Source organism: Strix aluco, chromosome 6 (genome assembly GCF_031877795.1).
Source record: "Strix aluco isolate bStrAlu1 chromosome 6, bStrAlu1.hap1, whole genome shotgun sequence".
NCBI lineage: Eukaryota > Metazoa > Chordata > Aves > Strigiformes > Strigidae > Strix > Strix aluco.
Window position 1 is genome coordinate 26,302,405 of NC_133936.1, and position 23,795 is coordinate 26,326,199.

A 23,795-nucleotide genomic window follows, 5' to 3' on the forward strand; every position below is an offset into this window, starting at 1 on the left:
GGAGTGGATCCTCCTGGAAGCTATGCTAGGGCACATAGATAATAAGAAGGTGATTGATGACAACCAACATGGCTTCACTAAGGACAAATCGTGCCTGATGAATTTGGGGGCTTTCTATGATGGGGTTACAACATTGGTGGATAAGGGTAGAGCAACTGATGTCATCTACTTGGACTTGTGCAAAGCACTTGGCAAGGCCTGCATGACATCCTTGTCTCTAAATTGGAGAGACTTGGATTTGATGGATGGATCACTCAGTGGATAAGGAATTGGCTGGATGGTCACACTCCAAGAGTTGTGGTCAACTGCTCGATGTCCAAGTGGAGAGCAGAGACAAGTGGATTGAGAGAAGCTCTGCAGAGGAGGACACGGGGGTATTTGTGGATGGAAAACTGACTATGACCCAGCAATGTGTGCTCACAGCCCAGAAAGCCAACTGTGTCCTGGGCTGCATCAAGAGAAGTGTGACCAGCAGGTCGAGGTGGGGGGATTCTCCCCCTCTACTCCACTCTCATGAGATCCCCCCTGCAGTGCTGTGTCCAGTGCTGGGGCCCCCAACATAAGAAGGACATGGACCTGCTTAAGTGGGTCCAGAGGAGGCCACGAAGGTGATCAGGGGCTGGAGAACCTCCCCTGTGAGGACAGGCTGAGAGAGTTGGGATTGTTCAGCCTAGAGAAGAGAAGGCTTTGGGGAGACCTTATAGCGGCCTTCCAGTACTTAAAGGGGGCTACAGGAAAGATGGGGAGGGACTCTGCATCAGGGAGTGTAGTGATAGGACAGGGGGTAATGGTTTTAAACTGAAAGAGGGTAGATTTAGATTAGATATAAGGAAGAAATTCTTTACTGTGAGGTGGTGAGGCACTGGCACAGGTTGCCCAGAGAATCTGTGGCTGCCCCCTCCCTGGCAGTGTTCAAGGCCAGGTTGGACGGGGCTTTGAGCAACCTGGTCTAGTGGAAGGTGTTCCTGCCCATGGCAGGGGGTTGGAACTAGATGATCTTTAAGGTCCCTTCCAACCCAAACCATTCTGTGATTCTAAATAGTGAAAGCTTCCTGAAATCACATATATAAATATAACCCTGGGTTCCTATTATTATCAGTAAGGTTGTATTGCTATGCCTGTGCAGTGTTGAGTAATATTTTGTTACTACATTATAATAATACTGCTAACAAGACATGATTAATCAATAATGTCTTTTTTTTTCCTTTTACAAAAAGAATACAGTTGTATTTGTCCAGAGACAAGGAAAACTCCCTGCCCAAAAGAATTGAAAGGAAAGAAAAACTTCCTTTAGTTTAGTGTGAATCATGTGAATCTATGTCTATGCTCTGGGATTAGTTGCCTCCCATCTGGGATTAGATGGACAGTGCCTATGATTAATAACTATATAGCGTGTCAAAAGAGTACAAGAAAGGAAGGTATACTGAAATATGCTGATCCAAAAACATGAACTGGGAACAAAATAGAATTTATGGAACCTGATCTAATAAAAATAAAGTATTCCAAAGAGCTGGCTTTAAGAGTACTTCCTGAAAACATTAGCCATTTTAATGCAGCAAAGTCACCAACACAGTTGGGGTTTTTTTGCTTTTGTGGGGTTTTTTGTTTGGTTGGTTTTTTTAGTATTAAACTATAACGCATAAGGAAAACACAGTATGTTTTTGATAGAAAGGAATCTTGAATACTGTATCAGGACCCTTCTACTGTACTGTAACCTCACTAACATACAATTGCATTAATGCAGATGTGGCAGAGATATCTTTTTATCATTCTGTCCCTAGAAAGACTAGATCCAACTTTTGGCCTAATGCTACCATCCTGTGATTAAGCTGAGCCAGTCCAATCTGCAACCCCAGTCTAGTTCTTAGAGGTGAAGAGTTTGACACTTCTCCAGTTTCTCGACTATGACTACTGTTATGTGATTTTTCTTTTCCTTGATATTCCTTTTTGTGGCCTACTCCCAGCTGAAAAATTTATAAAGCACAAAAATTAAATTCTCTCAATGTGTCCAGAAGGTCTACATAAGTCTACTAAAAGGTCATCAGACATGTATCTACAACATCCCATCTGTCATTTTTGTAATACTTCCTCCCATTTCTTTGGAGAAAGAAATACTGTACAGCACCTACCATACTGGGGTCTTGGGCCCATGAGTGGGGCATCTAGATTAAAAAAAATAATTAAAAAAAAAATGTATGCACAACACATGAAATAACGGCATACCTTCAAAAAAGATAAGCCTATGAGGTATCTAAAAAAAACAAGGATTCATCATCTCCATAACACTTGTATTGACAATTTTCTCATTAGATTTACCACGTCTGTTATTCTCTTGAGAGAATGTAAATAATTACCTAGATGATTCAACATATCACACACAATTTCCTAAAGAGAAATCACAACATATAATAGAATTTAGTTTAGGACAGTTCAAGAGCAGCACATATTACTGATGATGCAAAACACACAGTATCTTTACTTACAGGTTTGACTGGGAACTTGCACACAGTGAGCACCCAAGAAGGAGCTGCGTTGCCCAGAAATGAATTCTTGTCCCCCCATGACAGACCCCAATCTCGGTGCTGCCATTGTTAAACCAATGCCAAGGCTCAGACCCTGGATTCCACATTTTCAGTTGACTGGTGAATTTTATCTAGAGTATGTTTTACCTGGAGCAATTTCTGGCATTCAAGAGCTGGCTAAGAATCCCATATAGACACAGCAATTACATCTAAGCAGAGTTAGCTTCAGGATCTACTTGCAGCAGCCCTCTGCAGAAGAAGAGATGGTGGCTAATAACAATAGTTCGGAGAGCTAAAAAACAACACAGGATAAACTGGGGAGTCTACCCAAGAAATAAATGGCATCATTTCCATTTCTACCTGAAAAGCAAGTACAGTGTCAGTAGTATTGCTAAACACTTCAAACTGTTTAAACAAAAAAGACAAGGGTCTTAAAAACACATTAGCTTCCACATTGGAACTATTACCTTTTATTTTCCTCTTTTAAGCAGATATAATATCCCAGATTACTTAGACAACCCAGTTAGGCAGACCAATCTACCTCTTTGTTTTATGTAGTGCCTCTTTTTGACTATTTAATCTCTCCCCCTCTCGTATACATTCCCCCTACACACACACACCCCCACCCCCCCACCCCCCCACGATTTAATCTGGGGCATGAGGTGTTCTCATCTTTAGAACTCAAAAAAAAACCCCCAAAAAAACCCCAAATCTGGAGCTCTGGAAAAGGCATTAATGTTCTGGTAATCAAAGCTGCCAGCTACATACAAAAAGCTAGAACGAAGAGGTGACTTTCTGCGGCATTTCATAAGCTTGCATGAAACCTTGTTACCACTTGTCTGAAACTTGTTACCACACAGCTGCCACTGCTGCAGATAACTATGGCTGAGGGAGGAAAGGTCAAAAAACAGAGTATGTTGGAAGTAAGTTTGTTAAAACTTGAGTTCAAAGAACCAAGCACCCTGAAATATTTTTGCACTTGGCATCCTGACAAATGCTTTGGGAAAGTATTACACTGACCAAGCCACGAGAAGGAAAATTAAGATCCATTTGTATCCTAACCTAATTTCCAAGAAGACTGAACTGATCACCAATTTTGCCTCCTAAGAGGAGGGTGTGAAAACAAACGTTATCTTACCAAAAGGCTCAAAAAGAATGGACCTACTGCATTGTACATCCTATAGATCAACTTAGTTATTCCTATCTGCAAATAATTTAGTGGGAACATACGATATTCTACATCCTCATATTCACTTCCAATAATACCTGAAAGTGGAGACATACAATGCAGTATGACAAACAGTGCCAGACTGTGATAACCTCTGGTAGCATTTTTCATTGGTATGAAATCCAGTAGTCCTGTGAACATGAGAAGTTCTTATAACACTGAAAGCTTTTGTGCAATGACCTTTTCTACCACCACTGTGTTCAGTGTCTGAGTACGAAGTGATACATGTGAGCTCTACCAAACAGCAAATCTATTAAGACTCTTACCCCTTTCACAAATGCACCCATCTGCGTGAAGCATAGGGGGAAAACAGACATTAGCAGGATGAGAAAAAGGGAACACACTGAGGGAAGACAGGCTTCATGTACAGCACTGGGGTACACTGCCTGTTGCAAAAAGGATAATACAATTGTTGAAGTGGGAGAAGAAAAATGAGAGTGCTGTAGAATGAGCCATAAACTAGAAAACAGAATGACAAAGTTCTGAGGATGCAATTTAAAAAAAGTCATTTTTTTTCAAACCACACAGACAGCACTAGGATCCTCACAATACCCATGATGTGTATCCAGCCGTGTGTATCCCAGCTCACAAGCAAATGTCAAGGCTTCTTTTCCAGAACTCTGGTGTGCAATAGCTTGACAAAGGAAATATTTTCAAAAATAGTTTGGGAAAAATATATTTTTAGTAGATTAAAAGAAAAAAGGCAAAATTCAAAGGAGTTTCTGCCCAAGTAAAAAAAATCAGCATGGAAACATTCACCTTAAACATCTAAAATGTGATAAAGCTATAAATAATTGAAAAATTAGCCTGTTGGAAAATGTTCACCTACTTTCAGCATCTAACAAAAGGAAAGGTTGTTCAATTTTTAAAAATTGATGACACTGCCAGACTGAAGCATCAATGTATGCAGACACACTGGATAACTTTGTGGATGAACAGGGAGGGAGCTACTGAGTGCACGCATTTCTTGGATCAGGTAGCCGTAAGACTGTATTTGAGTGAAGATGCCTAAGTACACTTAAAGTCTTGCTTTAGGCATCTGAATCCATTTTTGGATCTGCTTGTCTCCTCATCTTGTCATCTTCAGAACAACATTGAAAAGTGGGAGGCAACAAAGGTCTGAGGCTACACAACAAAGTCACAGGAGAAGAAATAGCAAAATAGTGCTCAAAGCAAACATGACCCATGGAAAGCTCTGAATGCAGTTGTGAAAATGACCTCAATTCTGGCAGTTACTAATGTCTGAGTACCTCTGCCTACATTAGGTGAAGTCTCAGTTACTCACACGTGATAAGGATGTCGGTATCAAAATCAACCTCATATTATAAGTCAGTCGCAGACAAACTATGGAGAAAAAAAATCTTGCTTTATGTTTCCAGGTAAGCACATGACTTTAGAGAACTAAGTCTGCTTCTTCAGTACTGCAGGCAGAAAGGAGAGGCCTCTGCAGGTGTTATCAAAATCAGACGTGCAAGTAAGTGAAGTTAGGTTTACTAAGATTTTGACGTTATCCAAAGAGGACGAGAAACTTCACACACACCGCTGGTGCCGTAATGCCTGGCATCCACTTGATGGCAGTGTGAACAGGCCACTCCGCCTTACATAACGGGACACCGAGCGGCAGCCCCGGCACTCCTCGCCTCGAAAGGTAAAGCGCTGGTTTAACACGGAGGGCTGCAACACACTGGTACATTCTTAGCCTAAAGCTGGGATGCACTGATGTGGAGTAAATGTCTATCAGAAAACGTGGAAGAAGCATGAAGATGGCTAACCTGATTTATATTTAACACTCACAAAACATGCTGTCATCTTTCAGTCCTAAAATGTACCAGAAACACTAAGCTAAAGGACAGTCACAGCTTATCTTTGGGAGGCACTATTCTAGTTATACGTGCTCATTTGATTTTATATTATAATTACAACCAAGGAGGAACGCAAGCCACTAGAGGGGGTGAGACCCTTTTCTGGTGGCACAAGTGGTAGACTCAAACGCAGGAGTGCAGGATGCTTTCTCCATCACTTGTTGCTGTGCCCCCTGGGTCTGCCCCAGCTTTTCACTTCCCCAGCCCTGCACTTTCCTGCCTCCACTTCTCCTCTGCCTGCTGCAAAATCCTGCCTTAAAGAGACAATGGTTTGTGCATTCCTACATGTGCTTCGGAATGCTGTTTTACAATCAGCAACCCATTCTCAGGGTTTTTGTGACAGCAACTGCAAATGAAATTGATAAGGTATCAGTATGCAGCTCTGGTTAATGAAACAGTACTAATCACAAGAGCACAAATTTGTGTATTAATTTGGTAGTCCCAACACCAGACTTTCAGGGATATGATAACCATACTATTAGGCATGACAACAGATACTCCCAGCAGCAGCAGTTGCTGCCAGTCAGGCAGAGAGAGACCTCTGGCCTCCAGAAAAAACAGAATGTAGGATTGACTCAAAAAATTCAAATACTGAGAGAAAAATAAATGCAAAATAATTCCAGTAAAAAAAGAAAACCAACACAGTTCTGCTGCTATAACTCTGCCATTGTAGAAGATGCAACCAGATACACAATGTTCCAGTTATTGCTCCTGATACTCACTTTCATAGCTTTCATAATCATATCCACATAAAATCACACTGCCTGATTAACTTCAGGTCAGAATTACAGCAGCTATCCCAGAAAAGCAGGTTCTGTTTAAAACAGTATCGCATGGATATTTTTAACAGTTATATATTTCCAGCTTCAACATCACATTCTACTACAAGTATCTAAGATCTAAATTAATCTTTTTATATAAGCAAAAATAGATCTTAGTATTTGCCTTGACATATCTATTCTCATAAAATCCACAGAACTGACAGCAGAAGAAAAACAGAAGGCCACGCAAATTGGAATAAATTAAATTAGAATCAATCCAGATTATTAGTCTCTAGTTCAGTTTTCATTAAAAGAAAAAGTCTAAGAACCTGATGAAACGATAATTGAAGTATTTTGTTTTAATGTTCAGGACATTAGTGTAGTATTACATCAGTGAGGAAGATGATCACTGAGGAGTTTGTCAGTGGAAGAATGATTAACATACATTAAATCCTCCTTATACATGGAGGCTTATAAAATAAATTTCTTACCATTCTTTTCCACTATTTCTACTCTGAAAATGGAACCTAATTTTTAGAGAATATAGGAAAATCTGTTATAGGTTGAGTGAAAAAAAAAACCAAACAAGGAAAAAACCTACCTCTTTATTCGTTCCAATGTAAACATCAATGCAGCAACTTCAAACCTCGAAAGACTGATAGCTGAGCACACGAAATGCTCTAGCTCATTCTTACAGGCTCTTATGGTGGCTTACACCTTTTCACATCTCACTGGAATGACCTTTGCTTCCTGTGTATGGCAATTTCTCAAAACCCACTTCAGAATAAAAAAAACTTTCATTTGTATATGAACTGCTTGGGCTGGCAGCAACTACTGAGTTTATAACTTAGTGGTCAGATTTTGTCAGATGTTCATGAGATCACACAAAAACAGAGATAATGTCTCCACTTATAAGGAAAATTACAGTCTCTACATTACATGTTTTCCCAAAACTTCAATTAAATGCAGTATTTTGTTGCTCTAAATTGTTACTGAGAAGCTTCTTGCCAATCTGCTGGTTTAATGCTTCTGCAGGCAGACCAGCTTTTATAAGTCATCCACATTCCTAATGCTCAGTCAAGTTTTGCCAACTTCTTGAAGTTCAGAATTATTTGATATTATTTAAGAGACTAGAGATGGGAGTTTACCCTGTGACAGCTGTATTATTGAGGCCACATTTCAGCTGCTATGCATGTCCAATAGGGTAGCAACAATCTTTGCCTGAGAAACAAAATTTCTGGAGATACAGGATTAAAAGCTCATAACCTTACACCCTGAGTTGAAGGAGAATCCCTGAAACCATTGGCTAGAGCACATTTTAAATCTTTGTGATTCAAGCACAGAAGCAAGTACGTAGCCCCTTCTAACCACACTAAACATGTTTTCCACTGTGTGTGACAGAAAAGGAAAATTCAGATTGTGTTTATGGTAACATGTCTTGGCAAGTTTCCTTCTTTCAAAGCCTCCTCTCCTTAGTAGGAAGTAGTACCATATCCATAGCTATTCTGCTCTGTAGGATGAGTCTGCAGGGCTGCTCCAGCTCAGACCACAACACGTGGCCCCACTGTCCTACAAGACATCTCTCTCCACATGGCAGCTAGGACATCCTTGGCTCTCTGATCTCCAAAAGTCCATCACCACTTGGCACGTGTCTCCCCACTCTTGGGACCCAACAATACAGCCCTACACACTGTCCACTACAGCTCCAAGGCATTTCCACTCACCTCCCAGTTTTAAAGCATGCCACAACACCAGAGAGCTATTATCATGCCAGAGAGCTGTTATCATTGAATTTGCCTTGTAACCATGACACCAACATCATGAAATTCTAGTCTGTTTTTATACAGCAAAAGCCTTTTTTTAAAAAATAATAAAAAAAAAAAGAAAAAAACCCCAAGATTTGTTTTTATCCACATACATAGCAAATTGCCAGCAAATTAATACTAAGGTTAAATTCATGTCAAATTCAGTCTAAACACTGTAGCCTTGATAGCTGCCAGTATATTTTTTTGTTTCACTAAAAATGTATGTGGATAAATATTCTAAGTAAAAGAGTTCCCCACAGACTGAATTGACGATTAAGGTGCTTACTCACAGCTTTCACAAAGCACTGTTAAATGAAGTGTTCTTCCTGGTGCCCCTGCCTGTATCACTATGCTGTTCACAGGAAATATTTTTCTAAAGACAGTTTGCTTACCCTGTTAAGAGTTACCTGAAGTGCACTGCATAATTTCCTTGCTGAAATCTCTGACCACCATTCATGGTTATGAACAATGTGGCTTAATTATCTCTGACAGGTCCAACAACATTCCAACTGAAAAAATCATCATAATATTGGTTGTTATAACCCTACTTCAGTGTTTGCCAGCTAGGCAAGAGATGCAAAATAGGTATCATTAGTTGGTTAAACTACTGTAGCTTTCATAATTCCAGTCAGGTCTACTCTGGAACATGTAATCTTGCTGCACAGTAATTGTTAATCTTGTCAGGTCACCAGCAAAAGTTAGTCAACATGTTTTTCATGCTTTGTTGTAAGTTTTAATTTAAAATACAACACTTCCCAACATCCACAATGATTCAGGTAGCTCTGGAATCTTTCATAAGAACAGTAACAGTTTTTGCTAAAATTAACAATCAGCAAAGCAGACTAGCTAGGTTAGATGATGAACAAGAATTTTTTTTTTTTTTTTTTTTTTTTTTAATGTTCTGGTAATGCAGTGACATCAAGATGCCAACAAGCGATGAGGACCAGCTCTGGCTTTCAAAAGCAGTTCTGGGCATACCTGACAGGTAGTTTTAAAACACTAAGAAAACTGCAGTTCTTGGTTTTTCAGGCTAGAGTGTACAAAAAATATGGTTCAAATTCCTTCTAGACATGGAAAGTACCGACACTCACAGCAGACTGGAGGCACTGCCCAGGACTCTGGGGAGCAGGCACCCCTCCTGCCAAAGCAGACAGCTGACCGCAGGAAAGACTGTTGCACCGGTCACTTCACAGCTTTTACAGGCTGAAGATTTTTAGGGCAAAACAACTGGCATGAAAACGAACTCTTCACTAAAAGCAAAATAAGGAAGAATAACATGAAATTAATGGAAGTCACATGGCAGTTCTTCACACAACGTGCAGGATGTTGTGAAGGCTAGAAGTTTGTCTTGCCTCAAGAAATACCTGAATAAATTTGTAAGTAGAAAACCCTTAGGGTGGTGTTAAATACAAAGATACCATGTCTGTCCCTGAGCCACAAGTCACTGGAAACTGGTGGAGTACATGAGAGAAATACCCTTCCGTGCTTGCCTCATCCCAGACATTTGCTTTCAGCAGCTGACAGAAAAAGGTCACTGGGTTAGACAGACCTTTCATATGAGGTGACAAATCTTTTCTATGTTCCTATGAAAGAAGAGGACAAGGGTTTTATTCATTTGTGGCAGAAGAAATAAACAGCCATTTTGCAAGATATAGGGGAAATTCATTCCTATACACTCCTAGTAGGCATTACAGCTACATTCCTGCTTACACACTCCGTCTGCTGGGATGCAGACATGAATTTCACAGGCTGGCATTTGCAAAGATAGCATGGAGGACTGAGTCCCCTCTAATGTACAGTCAGGAGCTCACCAATTATAGACCAGTAACACTTCTGCAAACCAGACAAGGAGAGCAGGGTGGCCCAATTTTCATGGAGATGAGAAATATTACATGTAAAGATGAGGCTATTAAACCAACAGCTGAAACTGATTTTTGTGAAATTGTTTTGGTGTTTTCTAACCAGATCTGTCCAGATTACAGCTGCTGCACACAAAGCATTCAACAAGGCTTCAAAAGCTCAGGCTGAGCTCAGCAAGAGGGAAAATAATTTCCTTATTATAAAGTAAGAATACTTAAAATGGAAAGTCTGATAGTACATATAGAACCACCTAATGCCATTTTTAGAATTATGTTTCAGAAGAGAGACCACTGTAAAGTGATTTGCCCAAGGGCATACCATGAGTCAGTGCCAGAATGACAATACTGTTTTAATTACTTTGTTATGAAGCCTGTAATAATATGTTGAAGGTCAGAGGTTGACTTAATTTTTAGCAAAATTATTTGCTAAGCATTTCTCAATATCTCATCACATAACCTATAGCTACAGACAGGCTCAGCATCACAATTCCAGTGGGAAATACTTTTGATGGCAGGAACTGCTGTACGAACATTTCATTCTGCTTCAGGAAAGATAAGCAATTCACAGGAGATGCGAAATGCTATTTTCTAAAAGTATATCAAGCCTTGAAGTTATTATGAAGAACAGCTATGGAGAACTGAACAGACTGACAGAAGTTCAAAAAAAACTTCACTAGGGACAAAGTCCTCCTATCCAGCCCACAGGGCATATCTCCACTAATTGTCAGAAATGAAGGCTTCACCAGCTGCTGACCAGAAAGGTTTCCTCTTACGTTCTTCTGTAACAAGGCTCCAGTGCAGGTTTTACTGGAAGCAAACAAGATTTTTCTAATGAGCCATTTGATCAATATAATTTAGTTCATTTAAAGGAGTTTTGCCAAGAAAAGGAAGACATCTAAAAACTTTATTCCTTAGGTAATGTAATAACATGGTTTTCTCCAGAAAAAAACCTCTACTTTTCTAGACAATTCCTTATATAGACAGTACCTAAGAGTTATACTGTAACACAAATACATATCATAGCCCTCAGACTATTTTGTGGCAGGATTGCTTTCTGCTGACAGACGAACCAAACAAAATTCTAATCCTCCTGAGCCTTTTTATTATTGTTGTTTTGGTATTCAAAGCATTTAAGTAAAAATTCTATTAATACAGTATCAATAAAAAAGATAAAAGTAATATTAACCTCACAGTTTCTAGTTACTGAAGCGTCTGAAAATTACTATCAGAACTGCAGAGTTCTTGGCTTCTGGGCTTTCTGTCGAAAACTTTACACTATTCTGCTTCTCACTGGAGAATGCAGTATGGCTGCACAAAGGTGTCCATGACCACAGTGCTTTGTTCCATTACCAGTCTTCCTGTGAAGTGTGTTCATGTGTTTGACCAGTAGAGATCTGGACTCCTTTCTCTAGGCCTGCTGCAAGCCCTTGTGAACACCAATTAAAGGGGAAAACAAAGCACAAGCTCCAGGGCTATTTTTATGCTTCAGAATTTGCAGGAAGACCCAAAGGTCTCTTAGTAAGACTTAGACCCAAGGTACTACTGAATGCTTCATAATTAATGTCTCTAACAGAGAGACATAATTAATGTCTCTAACGGATCACTTATCCTCATAACTCCTCTGGAGTTTTGTCAAACAGGGACATAATTAATGAAAATCATTGCAAGTACAATTTTTGATAACATGACTGAACTAAGCATGAAAGAAAGCAGCAATGTATTCTCAAATGTTGCATTAGATACAAAAACTTAATGCCCTCACATCCAAAGAAAAGGGCTGATTTCCTAGGAAATCAATCAGGCTGCTTCCACAAATTGTCAAATAGAACAGTAAAAAAAGCCTTGATAACTCAGGCTGTAAAGCACTGCCTATTACCATCAGCCTGTTGAAGGCTCAGGGCTCTGTGTGTATTTTAGACAATGAAAATATCTTAAGCCCTTATGCAGTTGTGGAGGCTGCCTTACAATAACCACTACAATGATACCTTGGTGATTTTCTAATCCACTTGAAATAGTTGATTCAAGAGACATGAAGATCATCTAATGCATCTACCAGATGGATTTAACATAACCTGTACATAGCTTTGGGTACACAAAACCAGCAGCTCCAATACTGTGATTAGATTCAATGCAGTTTTTGTAGAGCTGAACAGAGATGAGGCCCAACATGGGAAGAAATGCATACAGGGTTCTTCTGTGTGCCAACCAGATTCTTTTTACCACAAGCATCCAACAAATATTATGAAAGTTTTATTCTGTCTCGTGGCTCTTTGTATGGCTCAGTTTCCAGGACTGACTACCATTTCTAAATCTGATCACCTTTTTCAAGCTCAGAGGCAACTTCAGAGTCTAATCAGCTGTCAAAACGTCTCCTAGGAAAAAAAAAATTAAATTTAACTTGAGGGAAACCCTGATCTTTGTTGTGTTAGGGGGAGGGTTGACATAACAACCTCTCTAGTTTTCTGACTTTTCAATGAATGTTCACAAAAGGAATTAAGCAGTCGTCTTTTTTATGTCTAGTGAATCGAGCTGAGGGAGGTGTTTCATCAACAGCAGTCACCACAGAAAATGTGTTCAGCTTATTGGAGACCATTTGCATCCAGTGGAAGGATACAGAAGCCAATGCTATCCTTAACCAAATTCTTTACAGTGCTCCGACCTGGATGAATTTAAACTTCATAAAATAGACTTTGGGGGTCTGCATTTAATAAGAGGGTCCTATGGTAAAAATGGACAGAGGTTTGTTGTTTAAAAGCCCATAAGGTCAGCAGAGATTGTCATTTAGTTTATTGAGCTTTGAGTCAAATACTGCAAATATTCGCCAAATGACAGTCTAGGTTTACAGACAAGAGCTCTTATTTGTTTGAGTCTCTGTGTATTAATCAAGAAGATACAAGCACCAGATTCCTGCTGGCAACTGCAGGAAGAACCCAGATACATTCCTCACTCTCACCATCATACAAGACAAGAACAAAACCCCAGTCCCCACAAAAAAAAATTACAATCTTCACTGAACTGTTCCATAGAGAAACCCCTCCTGATGACAAATCTGACAATGTGTTTATTTGTTTTATGATAGCACCTAGAGGCCTCAAACAGGTATCAAGGATTGATTTAGTGTAATACGTACCATAAACACACAGCAATAAAGTAGCCCCTGAGATTAGGAAAATACACATTCATATTTGAAAAAATAGTTCACTAAAATATCACACGTTAGACATGTTTCCATACCTCAGAGATAAAGATGTCCAATTCAAATATTAACTGCAGGTCTCAGAACAGAGGTATACAGATATATTTTTGTTAAGTTTCAAGCACATTTACGAAGTTCTGTAATTAAAAAGAAATCTAGACTTTCAGCTTAACTTGAAAGCATGACTGAATGTATGCAAGACTGAAAGAAGTCCATTCAAATATTTGTCACTGTAATCATTTGGTGCTGGTGGTTGCAAACTAGTGGTGTGAAGCTGCTCTGATAAAGCCAGTATTGTAGTGACAAATTGTTTTAAACTCCCCCAGCAAGAGAGTTCAGTTGCTGTGATTTATTTTAATTTAGATTTGTGTAGCAAGTACTTTGAGAACTGTGCTTAATAGACCATTAGAGTTTTCCCAGATAGTTGTAGCGCTTCAGCACCTTCATCCTTCAAATGTCTTTGTTATTTTCTGCCTTCTTTCAGCGAATTTGTCTCTTGCATTGGGATGTAAGTGGCATACTGGCCACATGATACCTTTGAGGATTAGGCCAATTTTAAATAATAGCTTTTGAAGTCTCACTGCCATGCAGATTTTCAGAGAACCAAGGTAGATGTTAGCAGGAGTTCATCACATAAAGCAATATATGAAACATTAAAAATTATTTACCTAATTTGTTTCTTACGTTCCTTTCTAGTGGACACACCAAAATAATTTTCAGGTGACTCTTTTTGGTAAATTCCACACATTCACAGAGCTGGGGTCATCATTTTCACAGCAGCCAGAGATGTTTGCCTGTTCTGGCTCACTCCCTTCCCTAGTAGTTTTATTTACAGCTGATTACTTCCCTATGATAAAGAAACCATCCTGACTTTGAAATCACTACCTGCCAGCATGACTTTAAGCCCATCATGCAAAAACTTACAGAGAACAAATTAGCAGGTAAAGCAAACTCCCTCCAAATCATTCATCACTATAGTAGACCCGGTGTAGAATATATTTAAGCCTTAACTAATATGGACCAAGAAAAGCACATTAAATTGGGCAATTTAGAATCAGATGGCTGCTACTAGGAATGTAAGAAATAGAAACGAAGATACGGTGTTCTTACGCTCCAGCAAGCCCTCACAAACCGAACATGTACCAGCTGAATCCTGGAATCTGGACAAACACATTTCTTAATAAAACTATCCACAGAGCACAGACAACCAAATCCAGTTCTTCCTTCCCACTCCTAAGAGAGATCTCACTGCATTCAAACTACTGCTTTTCAGTAAGTCAAGCAGGATTTAATTCGAGCTGGCTGCCCTAGGTAGTTTCCCTGCAGTCAATTCACTTCTTTCAGGCTAGGAGGACATCAGAGCCAGAGAGATCCAGGATGCCAGTTTAAGTGACAGGGGAGCTGCTGCTACTGTTTATTAAGCCTCTCTGATGGACAATTAGATTTATTTTGGCACTGCATCTCAGAAGACTCTAAAGGGCATACAATAATCTAAACTACAGACTGTCAAGCTCTTGTTAGGCTGCGTTTCTCACCAGTCCTGGAACAAGCATGACTCACCAGCAAACAGCATAAATACTTAAATGAATCTTCAGGACAGTACTGGGAACGCATGCAGGGTGCACAGTTCTTTTTTGGGGTTTGGGGTTTTAATCTTCCAACTCTAAATCTGTGCAGATTAACTAGTGTCTTCATTTGCAAAATACATGTAAAAGTGTATCACCAGCCTATTTTTTCAAAAAGTTACCAATTACACAACATAATATAATAGTGATGGCTGCTATACAGAAGTAATAAGGTATTCTACTATTGTTTGTATCAAACTGGAAATCTGTGAAATCAGTCTGTTCAGCTGAGCCACTGATGCTGGGGAGACAAAATACACTGTGAGACAGAACATTTTCTCTCATGCCAGTGGTTGTCAAGTCTAGTTCTGCACTTAAACAATGAATTGGCTGAAACATCCCTTACAACAAAAGAAAAAAATAAATCTGGCAGTGGGAAACAATCATTACATGTGGAAAATTCACTTAGACTCATTATTAGTCTGTGTTGTTATCACCGTGATCAGAGATGTAAAAGAAAAACCTGAAAAGTTGCCATGAAAAACAAAACTAGAAAAACTTTGAAATCTAATAGTCCATTTTACATATTGCAAAATATAAACTTGGTTACAGCTTGGGAGCATTAAAAACTCTTCAAATCTTAAATATTTTATTTGCTCTTAACTTCCTGGAAATAACTAAGAGTACATAAAAATGATGCTAGCATCTACTTAATTCTAATTGAAAACATAATTCTTTGTTTCCTATTGACTGAAGACAGTAGTGTCCCCAAATGAGATTTCATTATACAATATAGTCTTGTAGCTTTGTAAAAAAACCCTCAGATTATTTTAATTGCTTCACATAATACTAAGAGAGGACAGACACTTGCAAACAAGAGTCAGACTTAAATGACACTGACATTTCTTTGAGAGGTCTTGGGAGGAGGGGAAGAGGAAGAGTAATTTACATTTTCATTTTGTAACCATTCTGACACTGCTGTTAGAAATTGTAACATTAAGATAAAACTGGATTTACATCTTCTGTCAGTTACTCATTAGGCTTTTCTGCACAACCCACCTCAACACCCATGTAGATCTTTTCTTATTTTGAAAAAGATTTCCCAGTTTTTGCTGTCCCCTTTCCTCACAACCACTTTTGCCAATATTTTGATAAAAAAATCTGTTTGCTAATCCTGCGCTCTCTTGCTTCCCAGCTTTCTAGGTTATCAGTGAGTGAAGAAACTTAAAAGTACAGATTTTGAAATAACAGCACACGGACTGCCAGGCCTCATTAAATCTAAGATCTATTACAGAGCATGATAACGGTTATGTTCTCATTTATTTTTCCATAAACTCTACATGTCAGAACCCATTTAATATATTCTTGAGGAGTTCTAACATACAGGCTTATAATTATAACAGTGAAATAAATTATTAGTAAAAATAATATAAAGATGGCAATTAAAGTATGGGCAACTTGCTGATTTTAGATAACATTTAGCAGTCACTGAATGGAAGCAAATGCCACACCCTCAGAATGGTATAAAATATTTACATTAATATGCTTATGTAATGCACAATTTGCATGTACACAGTTGTTTTGTTAGTTGAGTGTATGATAATTAAATGTCGTATCCATAACAAAGGCTGCATTTAAAACAAAATTCCCTTTACACAGACCCAGAGAGTAGTAATAAAAAGAAGTGCAGAAAAAAGCCTATTCAGAGAAGGTCTCATTTTGTTTAATTTGCATGTGGCTACCCATTGTAGCATACACTGCCAGGTTTGTATTGTATGCTAATAAATCAATATTCAACATCCAACATTTTCAAGAATCAAAAGTAATTCAGAAGCAAACTAATGGTTATACAAGTTTAGATAACTTATAAAGAAACAATTTAAGTAGTACTGGGTCACCTCAGATGTCTGAAAAAGTAGCATCTGAAAATTGAAAGTTATTTCAAAAGTTAATTAATTCAAGCTAAATCACTATGCAGAATCAGTTACACAGACACTTTGGAGAAACAGAAATCAAAAGCTAATTATTTTTAAGGAAAAAAGTTTTTATAAGCTTTTCACAGAAAAGTTGTCTTTAATGTGGTGCTAGAATAGGTGATACTGCCAGAGATAGGACTGACTTTCTTCGTTACTCAACACATGTTTAGAAGGAGACATCTAACCAAAATATGATGCCAGTTATACATACACACTGCAGTGAGTATTGTTCTTGTAATTAGTTTTTCAGGTTTATAAAATTACTAATAATGTTAGCGTGAAGAGTAACCACAGTTAGTTGGCATTTATAAAAGTTTTTTAAAAGCTCACTCTGTGGTACTATGGATAACTAGGGAGCTGAGTCATCTGTATTGTTAGTCTGTCAAACCATAAGCTTTCTTACTATTAGCCTAATTTATCCTCCACTCCTTTTAATTGTAGGATGTATTTTAAAGATTGTAATCCAGACATGTAGCTTTATAATACATTTCATTCATGTCAAGCAATCTTCATTCTAAAAATGATCTCCATCTCTTTAGATGAACCAATGTGACAGGATTTTCCCCTTCCAACAGGCATTACTTAACATTTCTTTTTGTCATAGCAGACATGTCAACATGTGTGTCATACACCAACAACGGCTCTGCATCAAATACCAGATGCTTTGAATCAACACAAAGAGCTTTCAGGAGAAAATTCTGCCTCTAACTACACTTCCACAAAAATGAGATTCAATACTATTTTAATACACAGAAGTATATTTCCCTATTATATGCTTGAAGGAGACTCCATTTCTGTCTCCTGGGCAGAGAGAGTTGCTGTTCTGTTCCTCCCCAGCTTGCTGCCCTCTACCATTCTCCTCCCTCGTCAATTTTTGGCTTCACGCACATTTTCCTTCCATGCTCGGCTGTACACATCTGCCTTCAACAGCATAATTTCCTATTTTCCCTACTTTCTTGAATTCAAATTAGTAGCTTGTGGCTCCCTCTATTCTTCTGCCTTTTGACCTCACTTTACTCTCCAAATTTCACTTCATATATATAACTAGTGTCCCCTTCCTACCTTCTTTGTCCTTTCAGGGGTATTCACAAGTCTTCTATATTTTAGAATAGCATAAAATTGTATATGCATAATCTCCTCTAAAATAAAATTTCTTTTACACATGCTACAGGCACTTATCCCACGAAGAGCGCTAAGAGGTGGTGATTTTTAAAGTCAGCAAGCTTAGGCTCATCTCTGTGATAGCTTTCACCCATGAACTTATTCTTATAGGTAAGTTTTCAAAAATAAAAAAGTCTTCCTATTAAGACGTACTACATAAAAAAAGTCTACATAAGATTTAGAGACCATTAAGTTGAAGTTTCAGCCACAAGATCTCCCACATTTACAGAACAGATACATGTTTTGACAAAAAAATTTACATTTTATGTTAAGCATTTCTAATAAAACATCATTAACACAAGTGCTGTGCCATTTACTTATTTGTATTAAGTATCTTTAGAAGAGTCTACTGAGTTACAAAACAAATTTTAAAAAATACAAAAATAAAGGTAATCTTACTTTTTCATCATCATCAGAAAAAGGGGCACCTCCAGGAGTCTTGTTTATTGCTTGGGCAACACCGATAATCTCTCCATCACTGTTTCTTATGGGCATGCACAAGAGTGACTTTGTCTTGTATCCGGTCAGTTTGTCAATCTCATCATTAAAGCGACGATCCTTCAAAAGAAAATAAGGAAGCATTAACACACGTGTCATACATCTAAGCTTTCTTCAGGCAGCAAAGTACTTTATTTTCTCAATGTCTTATATAGTATTTTCAGTAGTGTTATGTTGTTGTTTCTCTGTTATTATCTCATTATTAGTTAAGATACTAAGAAAAATAGTTTTCTCAGAGGATCAGTACAAGGTTTACAATTACATAATTGTATTCACTAAAGTCCCACACTTATACCTCAATTAGAAGAATGCCACAACAGCTACCAGGAGAACGTGGAAAATGAAGACAAATTAAGCATATGAGGAACATAAATATGAGAAGAGGAAAAATGTGATACAGAGACTGTGCAAGATGCTTTGGGCCTTGACAAAGCACAAGCTCCTTACACCCACAGCTCAGCACCATCACTGTGCCTTCTTTGATGGCTCTGGGGCCATCTGTAAGCAGAGGGTCCTCCACAGCAACATAGGCCTTGGCACTGGCCATAGATGGTGAAAGCCATGGGCAAGGTGGCTCTGACAGGTTTCAACACAGATAAGGAAACTATCAGTTGCTCAAGGTCTGGCTCCTGCCCACATGTTCACAGGCACTTTTCAGTTTCTTCAATCTTAACCAATACTGCTTGCTTCACTATCTCTCTATATTGTTGCCAATAAACTTCCCTACCAGTGAAGCTGTGGGTAACCACATGGCCCCTGCAGGCACTGGTGAGGGCCCTGAGCTCCTCTGTGCACACACTATAGCTCCTCCAAGGCACACACTAATGAAAGAGCTGTTCACAGTTCACGAGCCATATCTTTTCATAAGTGTGTGTGAAGCATGCAGATGTTGGGGTTTGCGTGAAAGGATTACAAGCTGCAAGGAGTGCTGTGCCTTAATTGAGAACGCCGAGGAGAATGAGCCATGCAGATCTGGTATGTTCTAATTTCTAGACTATCCCTGGCTGGGGAATCACCACGTTTACCCCAGAGTGGGGCAACGGTGTCCACTAGCTGTATACAGCATGGACAGTTGCAGAATTAGGACTTCAATGTAAAATAGGGAGCATACCAGCATGACACTATATATTGCTCCTAAATCTTTATCTGTTTTTCACAAGTTTATGCCAGTTTAATCTGATCAGTGATTGAGGTGTGCTTATGTACAAGTTGCTCTACTGTTCTGTACTTACTCTTCACTGCCTAGTATCTGCACCAAACAAGAGAGCTTCTGAACTTTCTTGTGAGTCATAAGTTATAGGTTATACCACCTTGTATAACTAGCACATGAGAAATACCAGGAAGAATCAATTTCAGGCAGAAATGCTATATGAAGCTGGGATGCTTTAAATTTGTGCTTCTCAAGTTTCTATACTCACACTGCATAAACTATGAAACAGTGAAAGATTTAATGGAGACTGTCTCACAATACTAACATCCAACTAAATCATTGTGGAGCAGGCTGAAAACATATGGGCAAATATCTGGGTAGTCTGAAAGTTCCTAAAATGTAGCGTACATCAGCTAGAGTATTTTTTCATCAATCTGTATTGCTCGAAGGGGGAAATTTAACAACACAATTCTCATTAGTGTTAAAAGAACAGAGCAACTGAATCCCCACAATAAATGCTTACCCTTAAGCTTTATATGGCAAGTAGCAATCATTTATTCAAGAATTTTGCAAGTATAATTTCTTGTAGTTTTGTTTATTTTCAAATTTTGCTGGCCAAGAATTGTATCCAATATAATCATCAACAAGTTTTTTTATTGTTGTTACACAGAATTCTTTTAGACATGATTATTTCATATGCTTTTTTATCCACTTGCATTGGTTCTTTTGGAACAATATTAATGCATAATTAACTATGAATATTTTAATCTATTTTAATTAATGATTATATAAAATCTCTAAATCGTGATGGAATAAGCTTGCAGTGTAATCCTATTGGTCATAAAGCATGCAGTTTCTCAAAAAAATACAGAACATATACTATGACCATAAGACCCCTCTTACAATAGAATGACAGAATTCAATCTCTTACAACCAAATAATAAAAATGTTTATAACACATCATGTTGAAGAGTAAAGATAGTAATAACAAGGTGCTCTTCGAAGTAACAGCAGCATTTTGTTATTTTAAATTTTTTCTAAGGCAAAGAATGTGCCTAAGGTTATACATATTTATTGAGGGATGTACATAAGAAATGCTTGCACCACATTCAAAGACAACCACTCTTCAACACAAAATCCAAGTCTTTTATTAAAACTAGAATTGCTTCATACTTCTTGTTGTCATTCCTATTTTGCGTGGGGCCACAGTGCTGGACATAGAGTATACTTCTGTCCCCAAAGCTATTCAGGTACTAAAGTCATAGTACTGCTAATCCCAAATGCATCAAAAAAATTTACTTAAATTGCATTTAGACAGTTCTCACTTCACATTTGAAACACAGTTGAGGGGCAATTGACATAACACATTTTACACTAAAGCACTACAAGTAGTGTCTCATGTCTTAGTGAAGACCCAGGTGCTTGAATACCTATAGGAATTTCAGAATGCAATACGTTGCAAAAGATGATAAACTACCATCTTCAAAAAATACAGTAGTACAAAAATATGCATAGGGTGACAATATTACATCTTGAGATCAGATTAAATTTGATCACCATTTAAAAAGATAATGCCATCACTTTATAGAACACTTCTACTGAATGACACCCAACAAAGACTTACAGCTAGTGTTAGTAACGTGATTATTCATACACCCTTATACTAGGCCATGCTGCACTCCACATCCATATGCTGTAGATGCTCACAGTTTCTCTGTCATGTAGACTCTTTTTGACCTCACTTCTGTCTGTTGCACTTAAAATTTAGTACATCAAATAAGGCTTGTCATGGGGGCTAGTATTCCAATGGGGTACAAATGCTTTTTCAAAGAAATACAATAAAACCTCAGCATTTTCTGGAAAACTAAATACAAGAATGTCCCTATTTTAAAAAACACCTCCCCCACATGCCAATATATTTCTCAGCATATAGCTTAGCTAAAGACATGACTCAAGGAGTATATTGTTTGGATTTGAAGTTTGTTTAACCTTCCTCTGCAGGATACGCACAGCTAGTTACCTCTGGAGAAAGATTACTGTATTCAAACAGAAGTGTTTAAAAGATGTATTAAATATCTTTTCATACAACTTGATAGGCTTGCCAGAATAGTAAGAGGAGCTTATAGTACTTTCAATCATTAAACAGTCTGAAGTTTTTCTTAAATACGTTAAGATTTGTAGAGAGCAAACAGCTGAGAGCAAAATTAAAACCATAAGCAGAAAATGACTTTCAATATAGATTGACAAAAACTAAAGGGAACTGAACTAAATATGGGTCATTTGTTTACACAGCAGTGTGCAGAAACGCATTCTCCAGAACAGTACAACTGTAGAACACAAAGTGACTCAAAGGAGGCTGCAAAGTTCAGAAGAGGTAGTGCTAACAGCATCTTTGTTCATCTTGGTAGAGAATAGTCTTCAACAGCTCTTCTATCAGTCAGGGAGGGAATTACTGCTATTTACTGGCAGCAGCTCCGTTCCTCCAGGGTGAAGTTAGCATTTATGCTGCAGACAATAGTTACAGCCAGTTCTGACTCCCCTAACATGAGGGAACTGAGCTGTTCTACAAAAATAAGCACAAGTTTTCTTTTCAAAAGTTTAGACAATATTGGCTGTGAAATAACGTCCATATTTGTCTCAGGTGATGAAAACAATCTATACAGTCCTTGATCTAAGATAAGATTTGATTGTGATGAGGAAGAGATAATTCCTTAAATCTTTACTGATGCTAAAAACTGACAGATTGTTTTTTCCTAGCAATTTTATTTCTATTTTTATTTTCCTGTTGTGAATTGCAGATGCTATAGAAATAGACTGTTCTAGCCACCTCAAGAGACATGATTTAGAAATGCTCTAAACTCACTCATCAAAGAGTAACATATACATTTGGTTATTTTCTTACTTGTTGCAAGTTTTCATACCTTTCAATGACAAGAAACTAATATCAACTGTAGTATTCATATACAGTTTATAGTGCTCTACTGCCACAGAATATCAAGCTCTTGGTTCTTTCTTTATTATCCTATTTTATTTAGTTCTGTTTTAATTCTATAATTTCATTAGGGGTTTTTCTTCTTCCTTAGACCTATTTCTGCCTCTGGAGCATATTAAACAGTCTTTGCTTCCATAAAGACCAGATTACTATGCAGCCTTTGATGAGATACACTTGAATTATTTGTGCCCAACAACTTCTTTAAGAGAACTAGAACCCCCATGATGAATGGTTTTTAATAATGGCATCAAGGACCCAGATGTGCCTGATCTTGTGATCTTTCCACATGCTTCTAGAATCTTTTATATCAATTTCAATAGAAGCTGAACTGTGCTGCACCATAGAGAATCCTTCCTAGAAAGAGATGGTTCTTCTATCAGTGAAGTGAAATGCAGGGCAATTATCACACTAGGCTTCACCAATGAATAAATTAAACATTATTTCTTCAACTACTTCTTGGTAACAGCTGAAGCAGTATTTAGAAGCAGCTATTGTTGCCGAAATATTGATAATATTCTTTGTGTTACTGAAGAGACAGTACCTGCTCTACTAATTTTGTTCAAAGCAAAACAGAGTACCTGGGGAACCACTGAAATGACAACATGCCTTGACTTGTAATATTGTTGTTGATTTAAATCTTGCAGGCCTTCTAAAAGAAGTAAAACTTCAAGGGGGCGTTTAGCTGAAAAGGACAGCTGTTGGACAGACAAAAAGTGAGTTGTGATTCATTCATCTGAATACACTCAATTAAAAGAGATACATTGTTGCAAGACAAAACAAGGGTCTGGGATAAATATTATGAAGATGCATTCATGTTTATCTGAAAGTTTCTTTTGTTTAGGTAACAAGGTTCACTGTAGTGGGTATTTTAATGCAATTGTAATTTACAATCCTGTGACATATGCAGTCATTGCCTTTTCAACAGGCCTCAAGATTAACACACAAAGTGCTGTTTGACCTGCAGTGGATGGTGGCACACAGGACAGTGGCTTGTGAACCTGTCTGAATTGGATATATACAGTACAGCTGCTGGTGTTAGGAACAGATTTAACGATGAGCTATCAATCCAGTGTTCCTTAATGGATGCTATGGAGAACCAGAGACACAGGAGGGATTAGCAATCTGGAATGTGTTTTTTAAACCACAACTCATTCCTGCTATATTGTTTCTCCTTTCAAGTGCATTTTGAAAGTTTCCTGATTGCACCTCTTGCTGGGACC

At 38.1% G+C, this 23,795-nt stretch overlaps 1 protein-coding gene across 1 annotated transcript in view; it reads right to left on the reverse strand.

The window, feature by feature from the left end:
* Window positions 1-23,795, reverse strand: part of PDE11A (phosphodiesterase 11A) — a 137,490-nt gene that overhangs the window by 101,334 nt on the left and 12,361 nt on the right. The window contains exon 2 of the mRNA XM_074828301.1: window positions 18,335-18,493. Within this exon, the coding sequence (XP_074684402.1) occupies window positions 18,335-18,493 (159 nt within the window). The remainder of the gene's footprint in view (window positions 1-18,334; window positions 18,494-23,795) is intronic.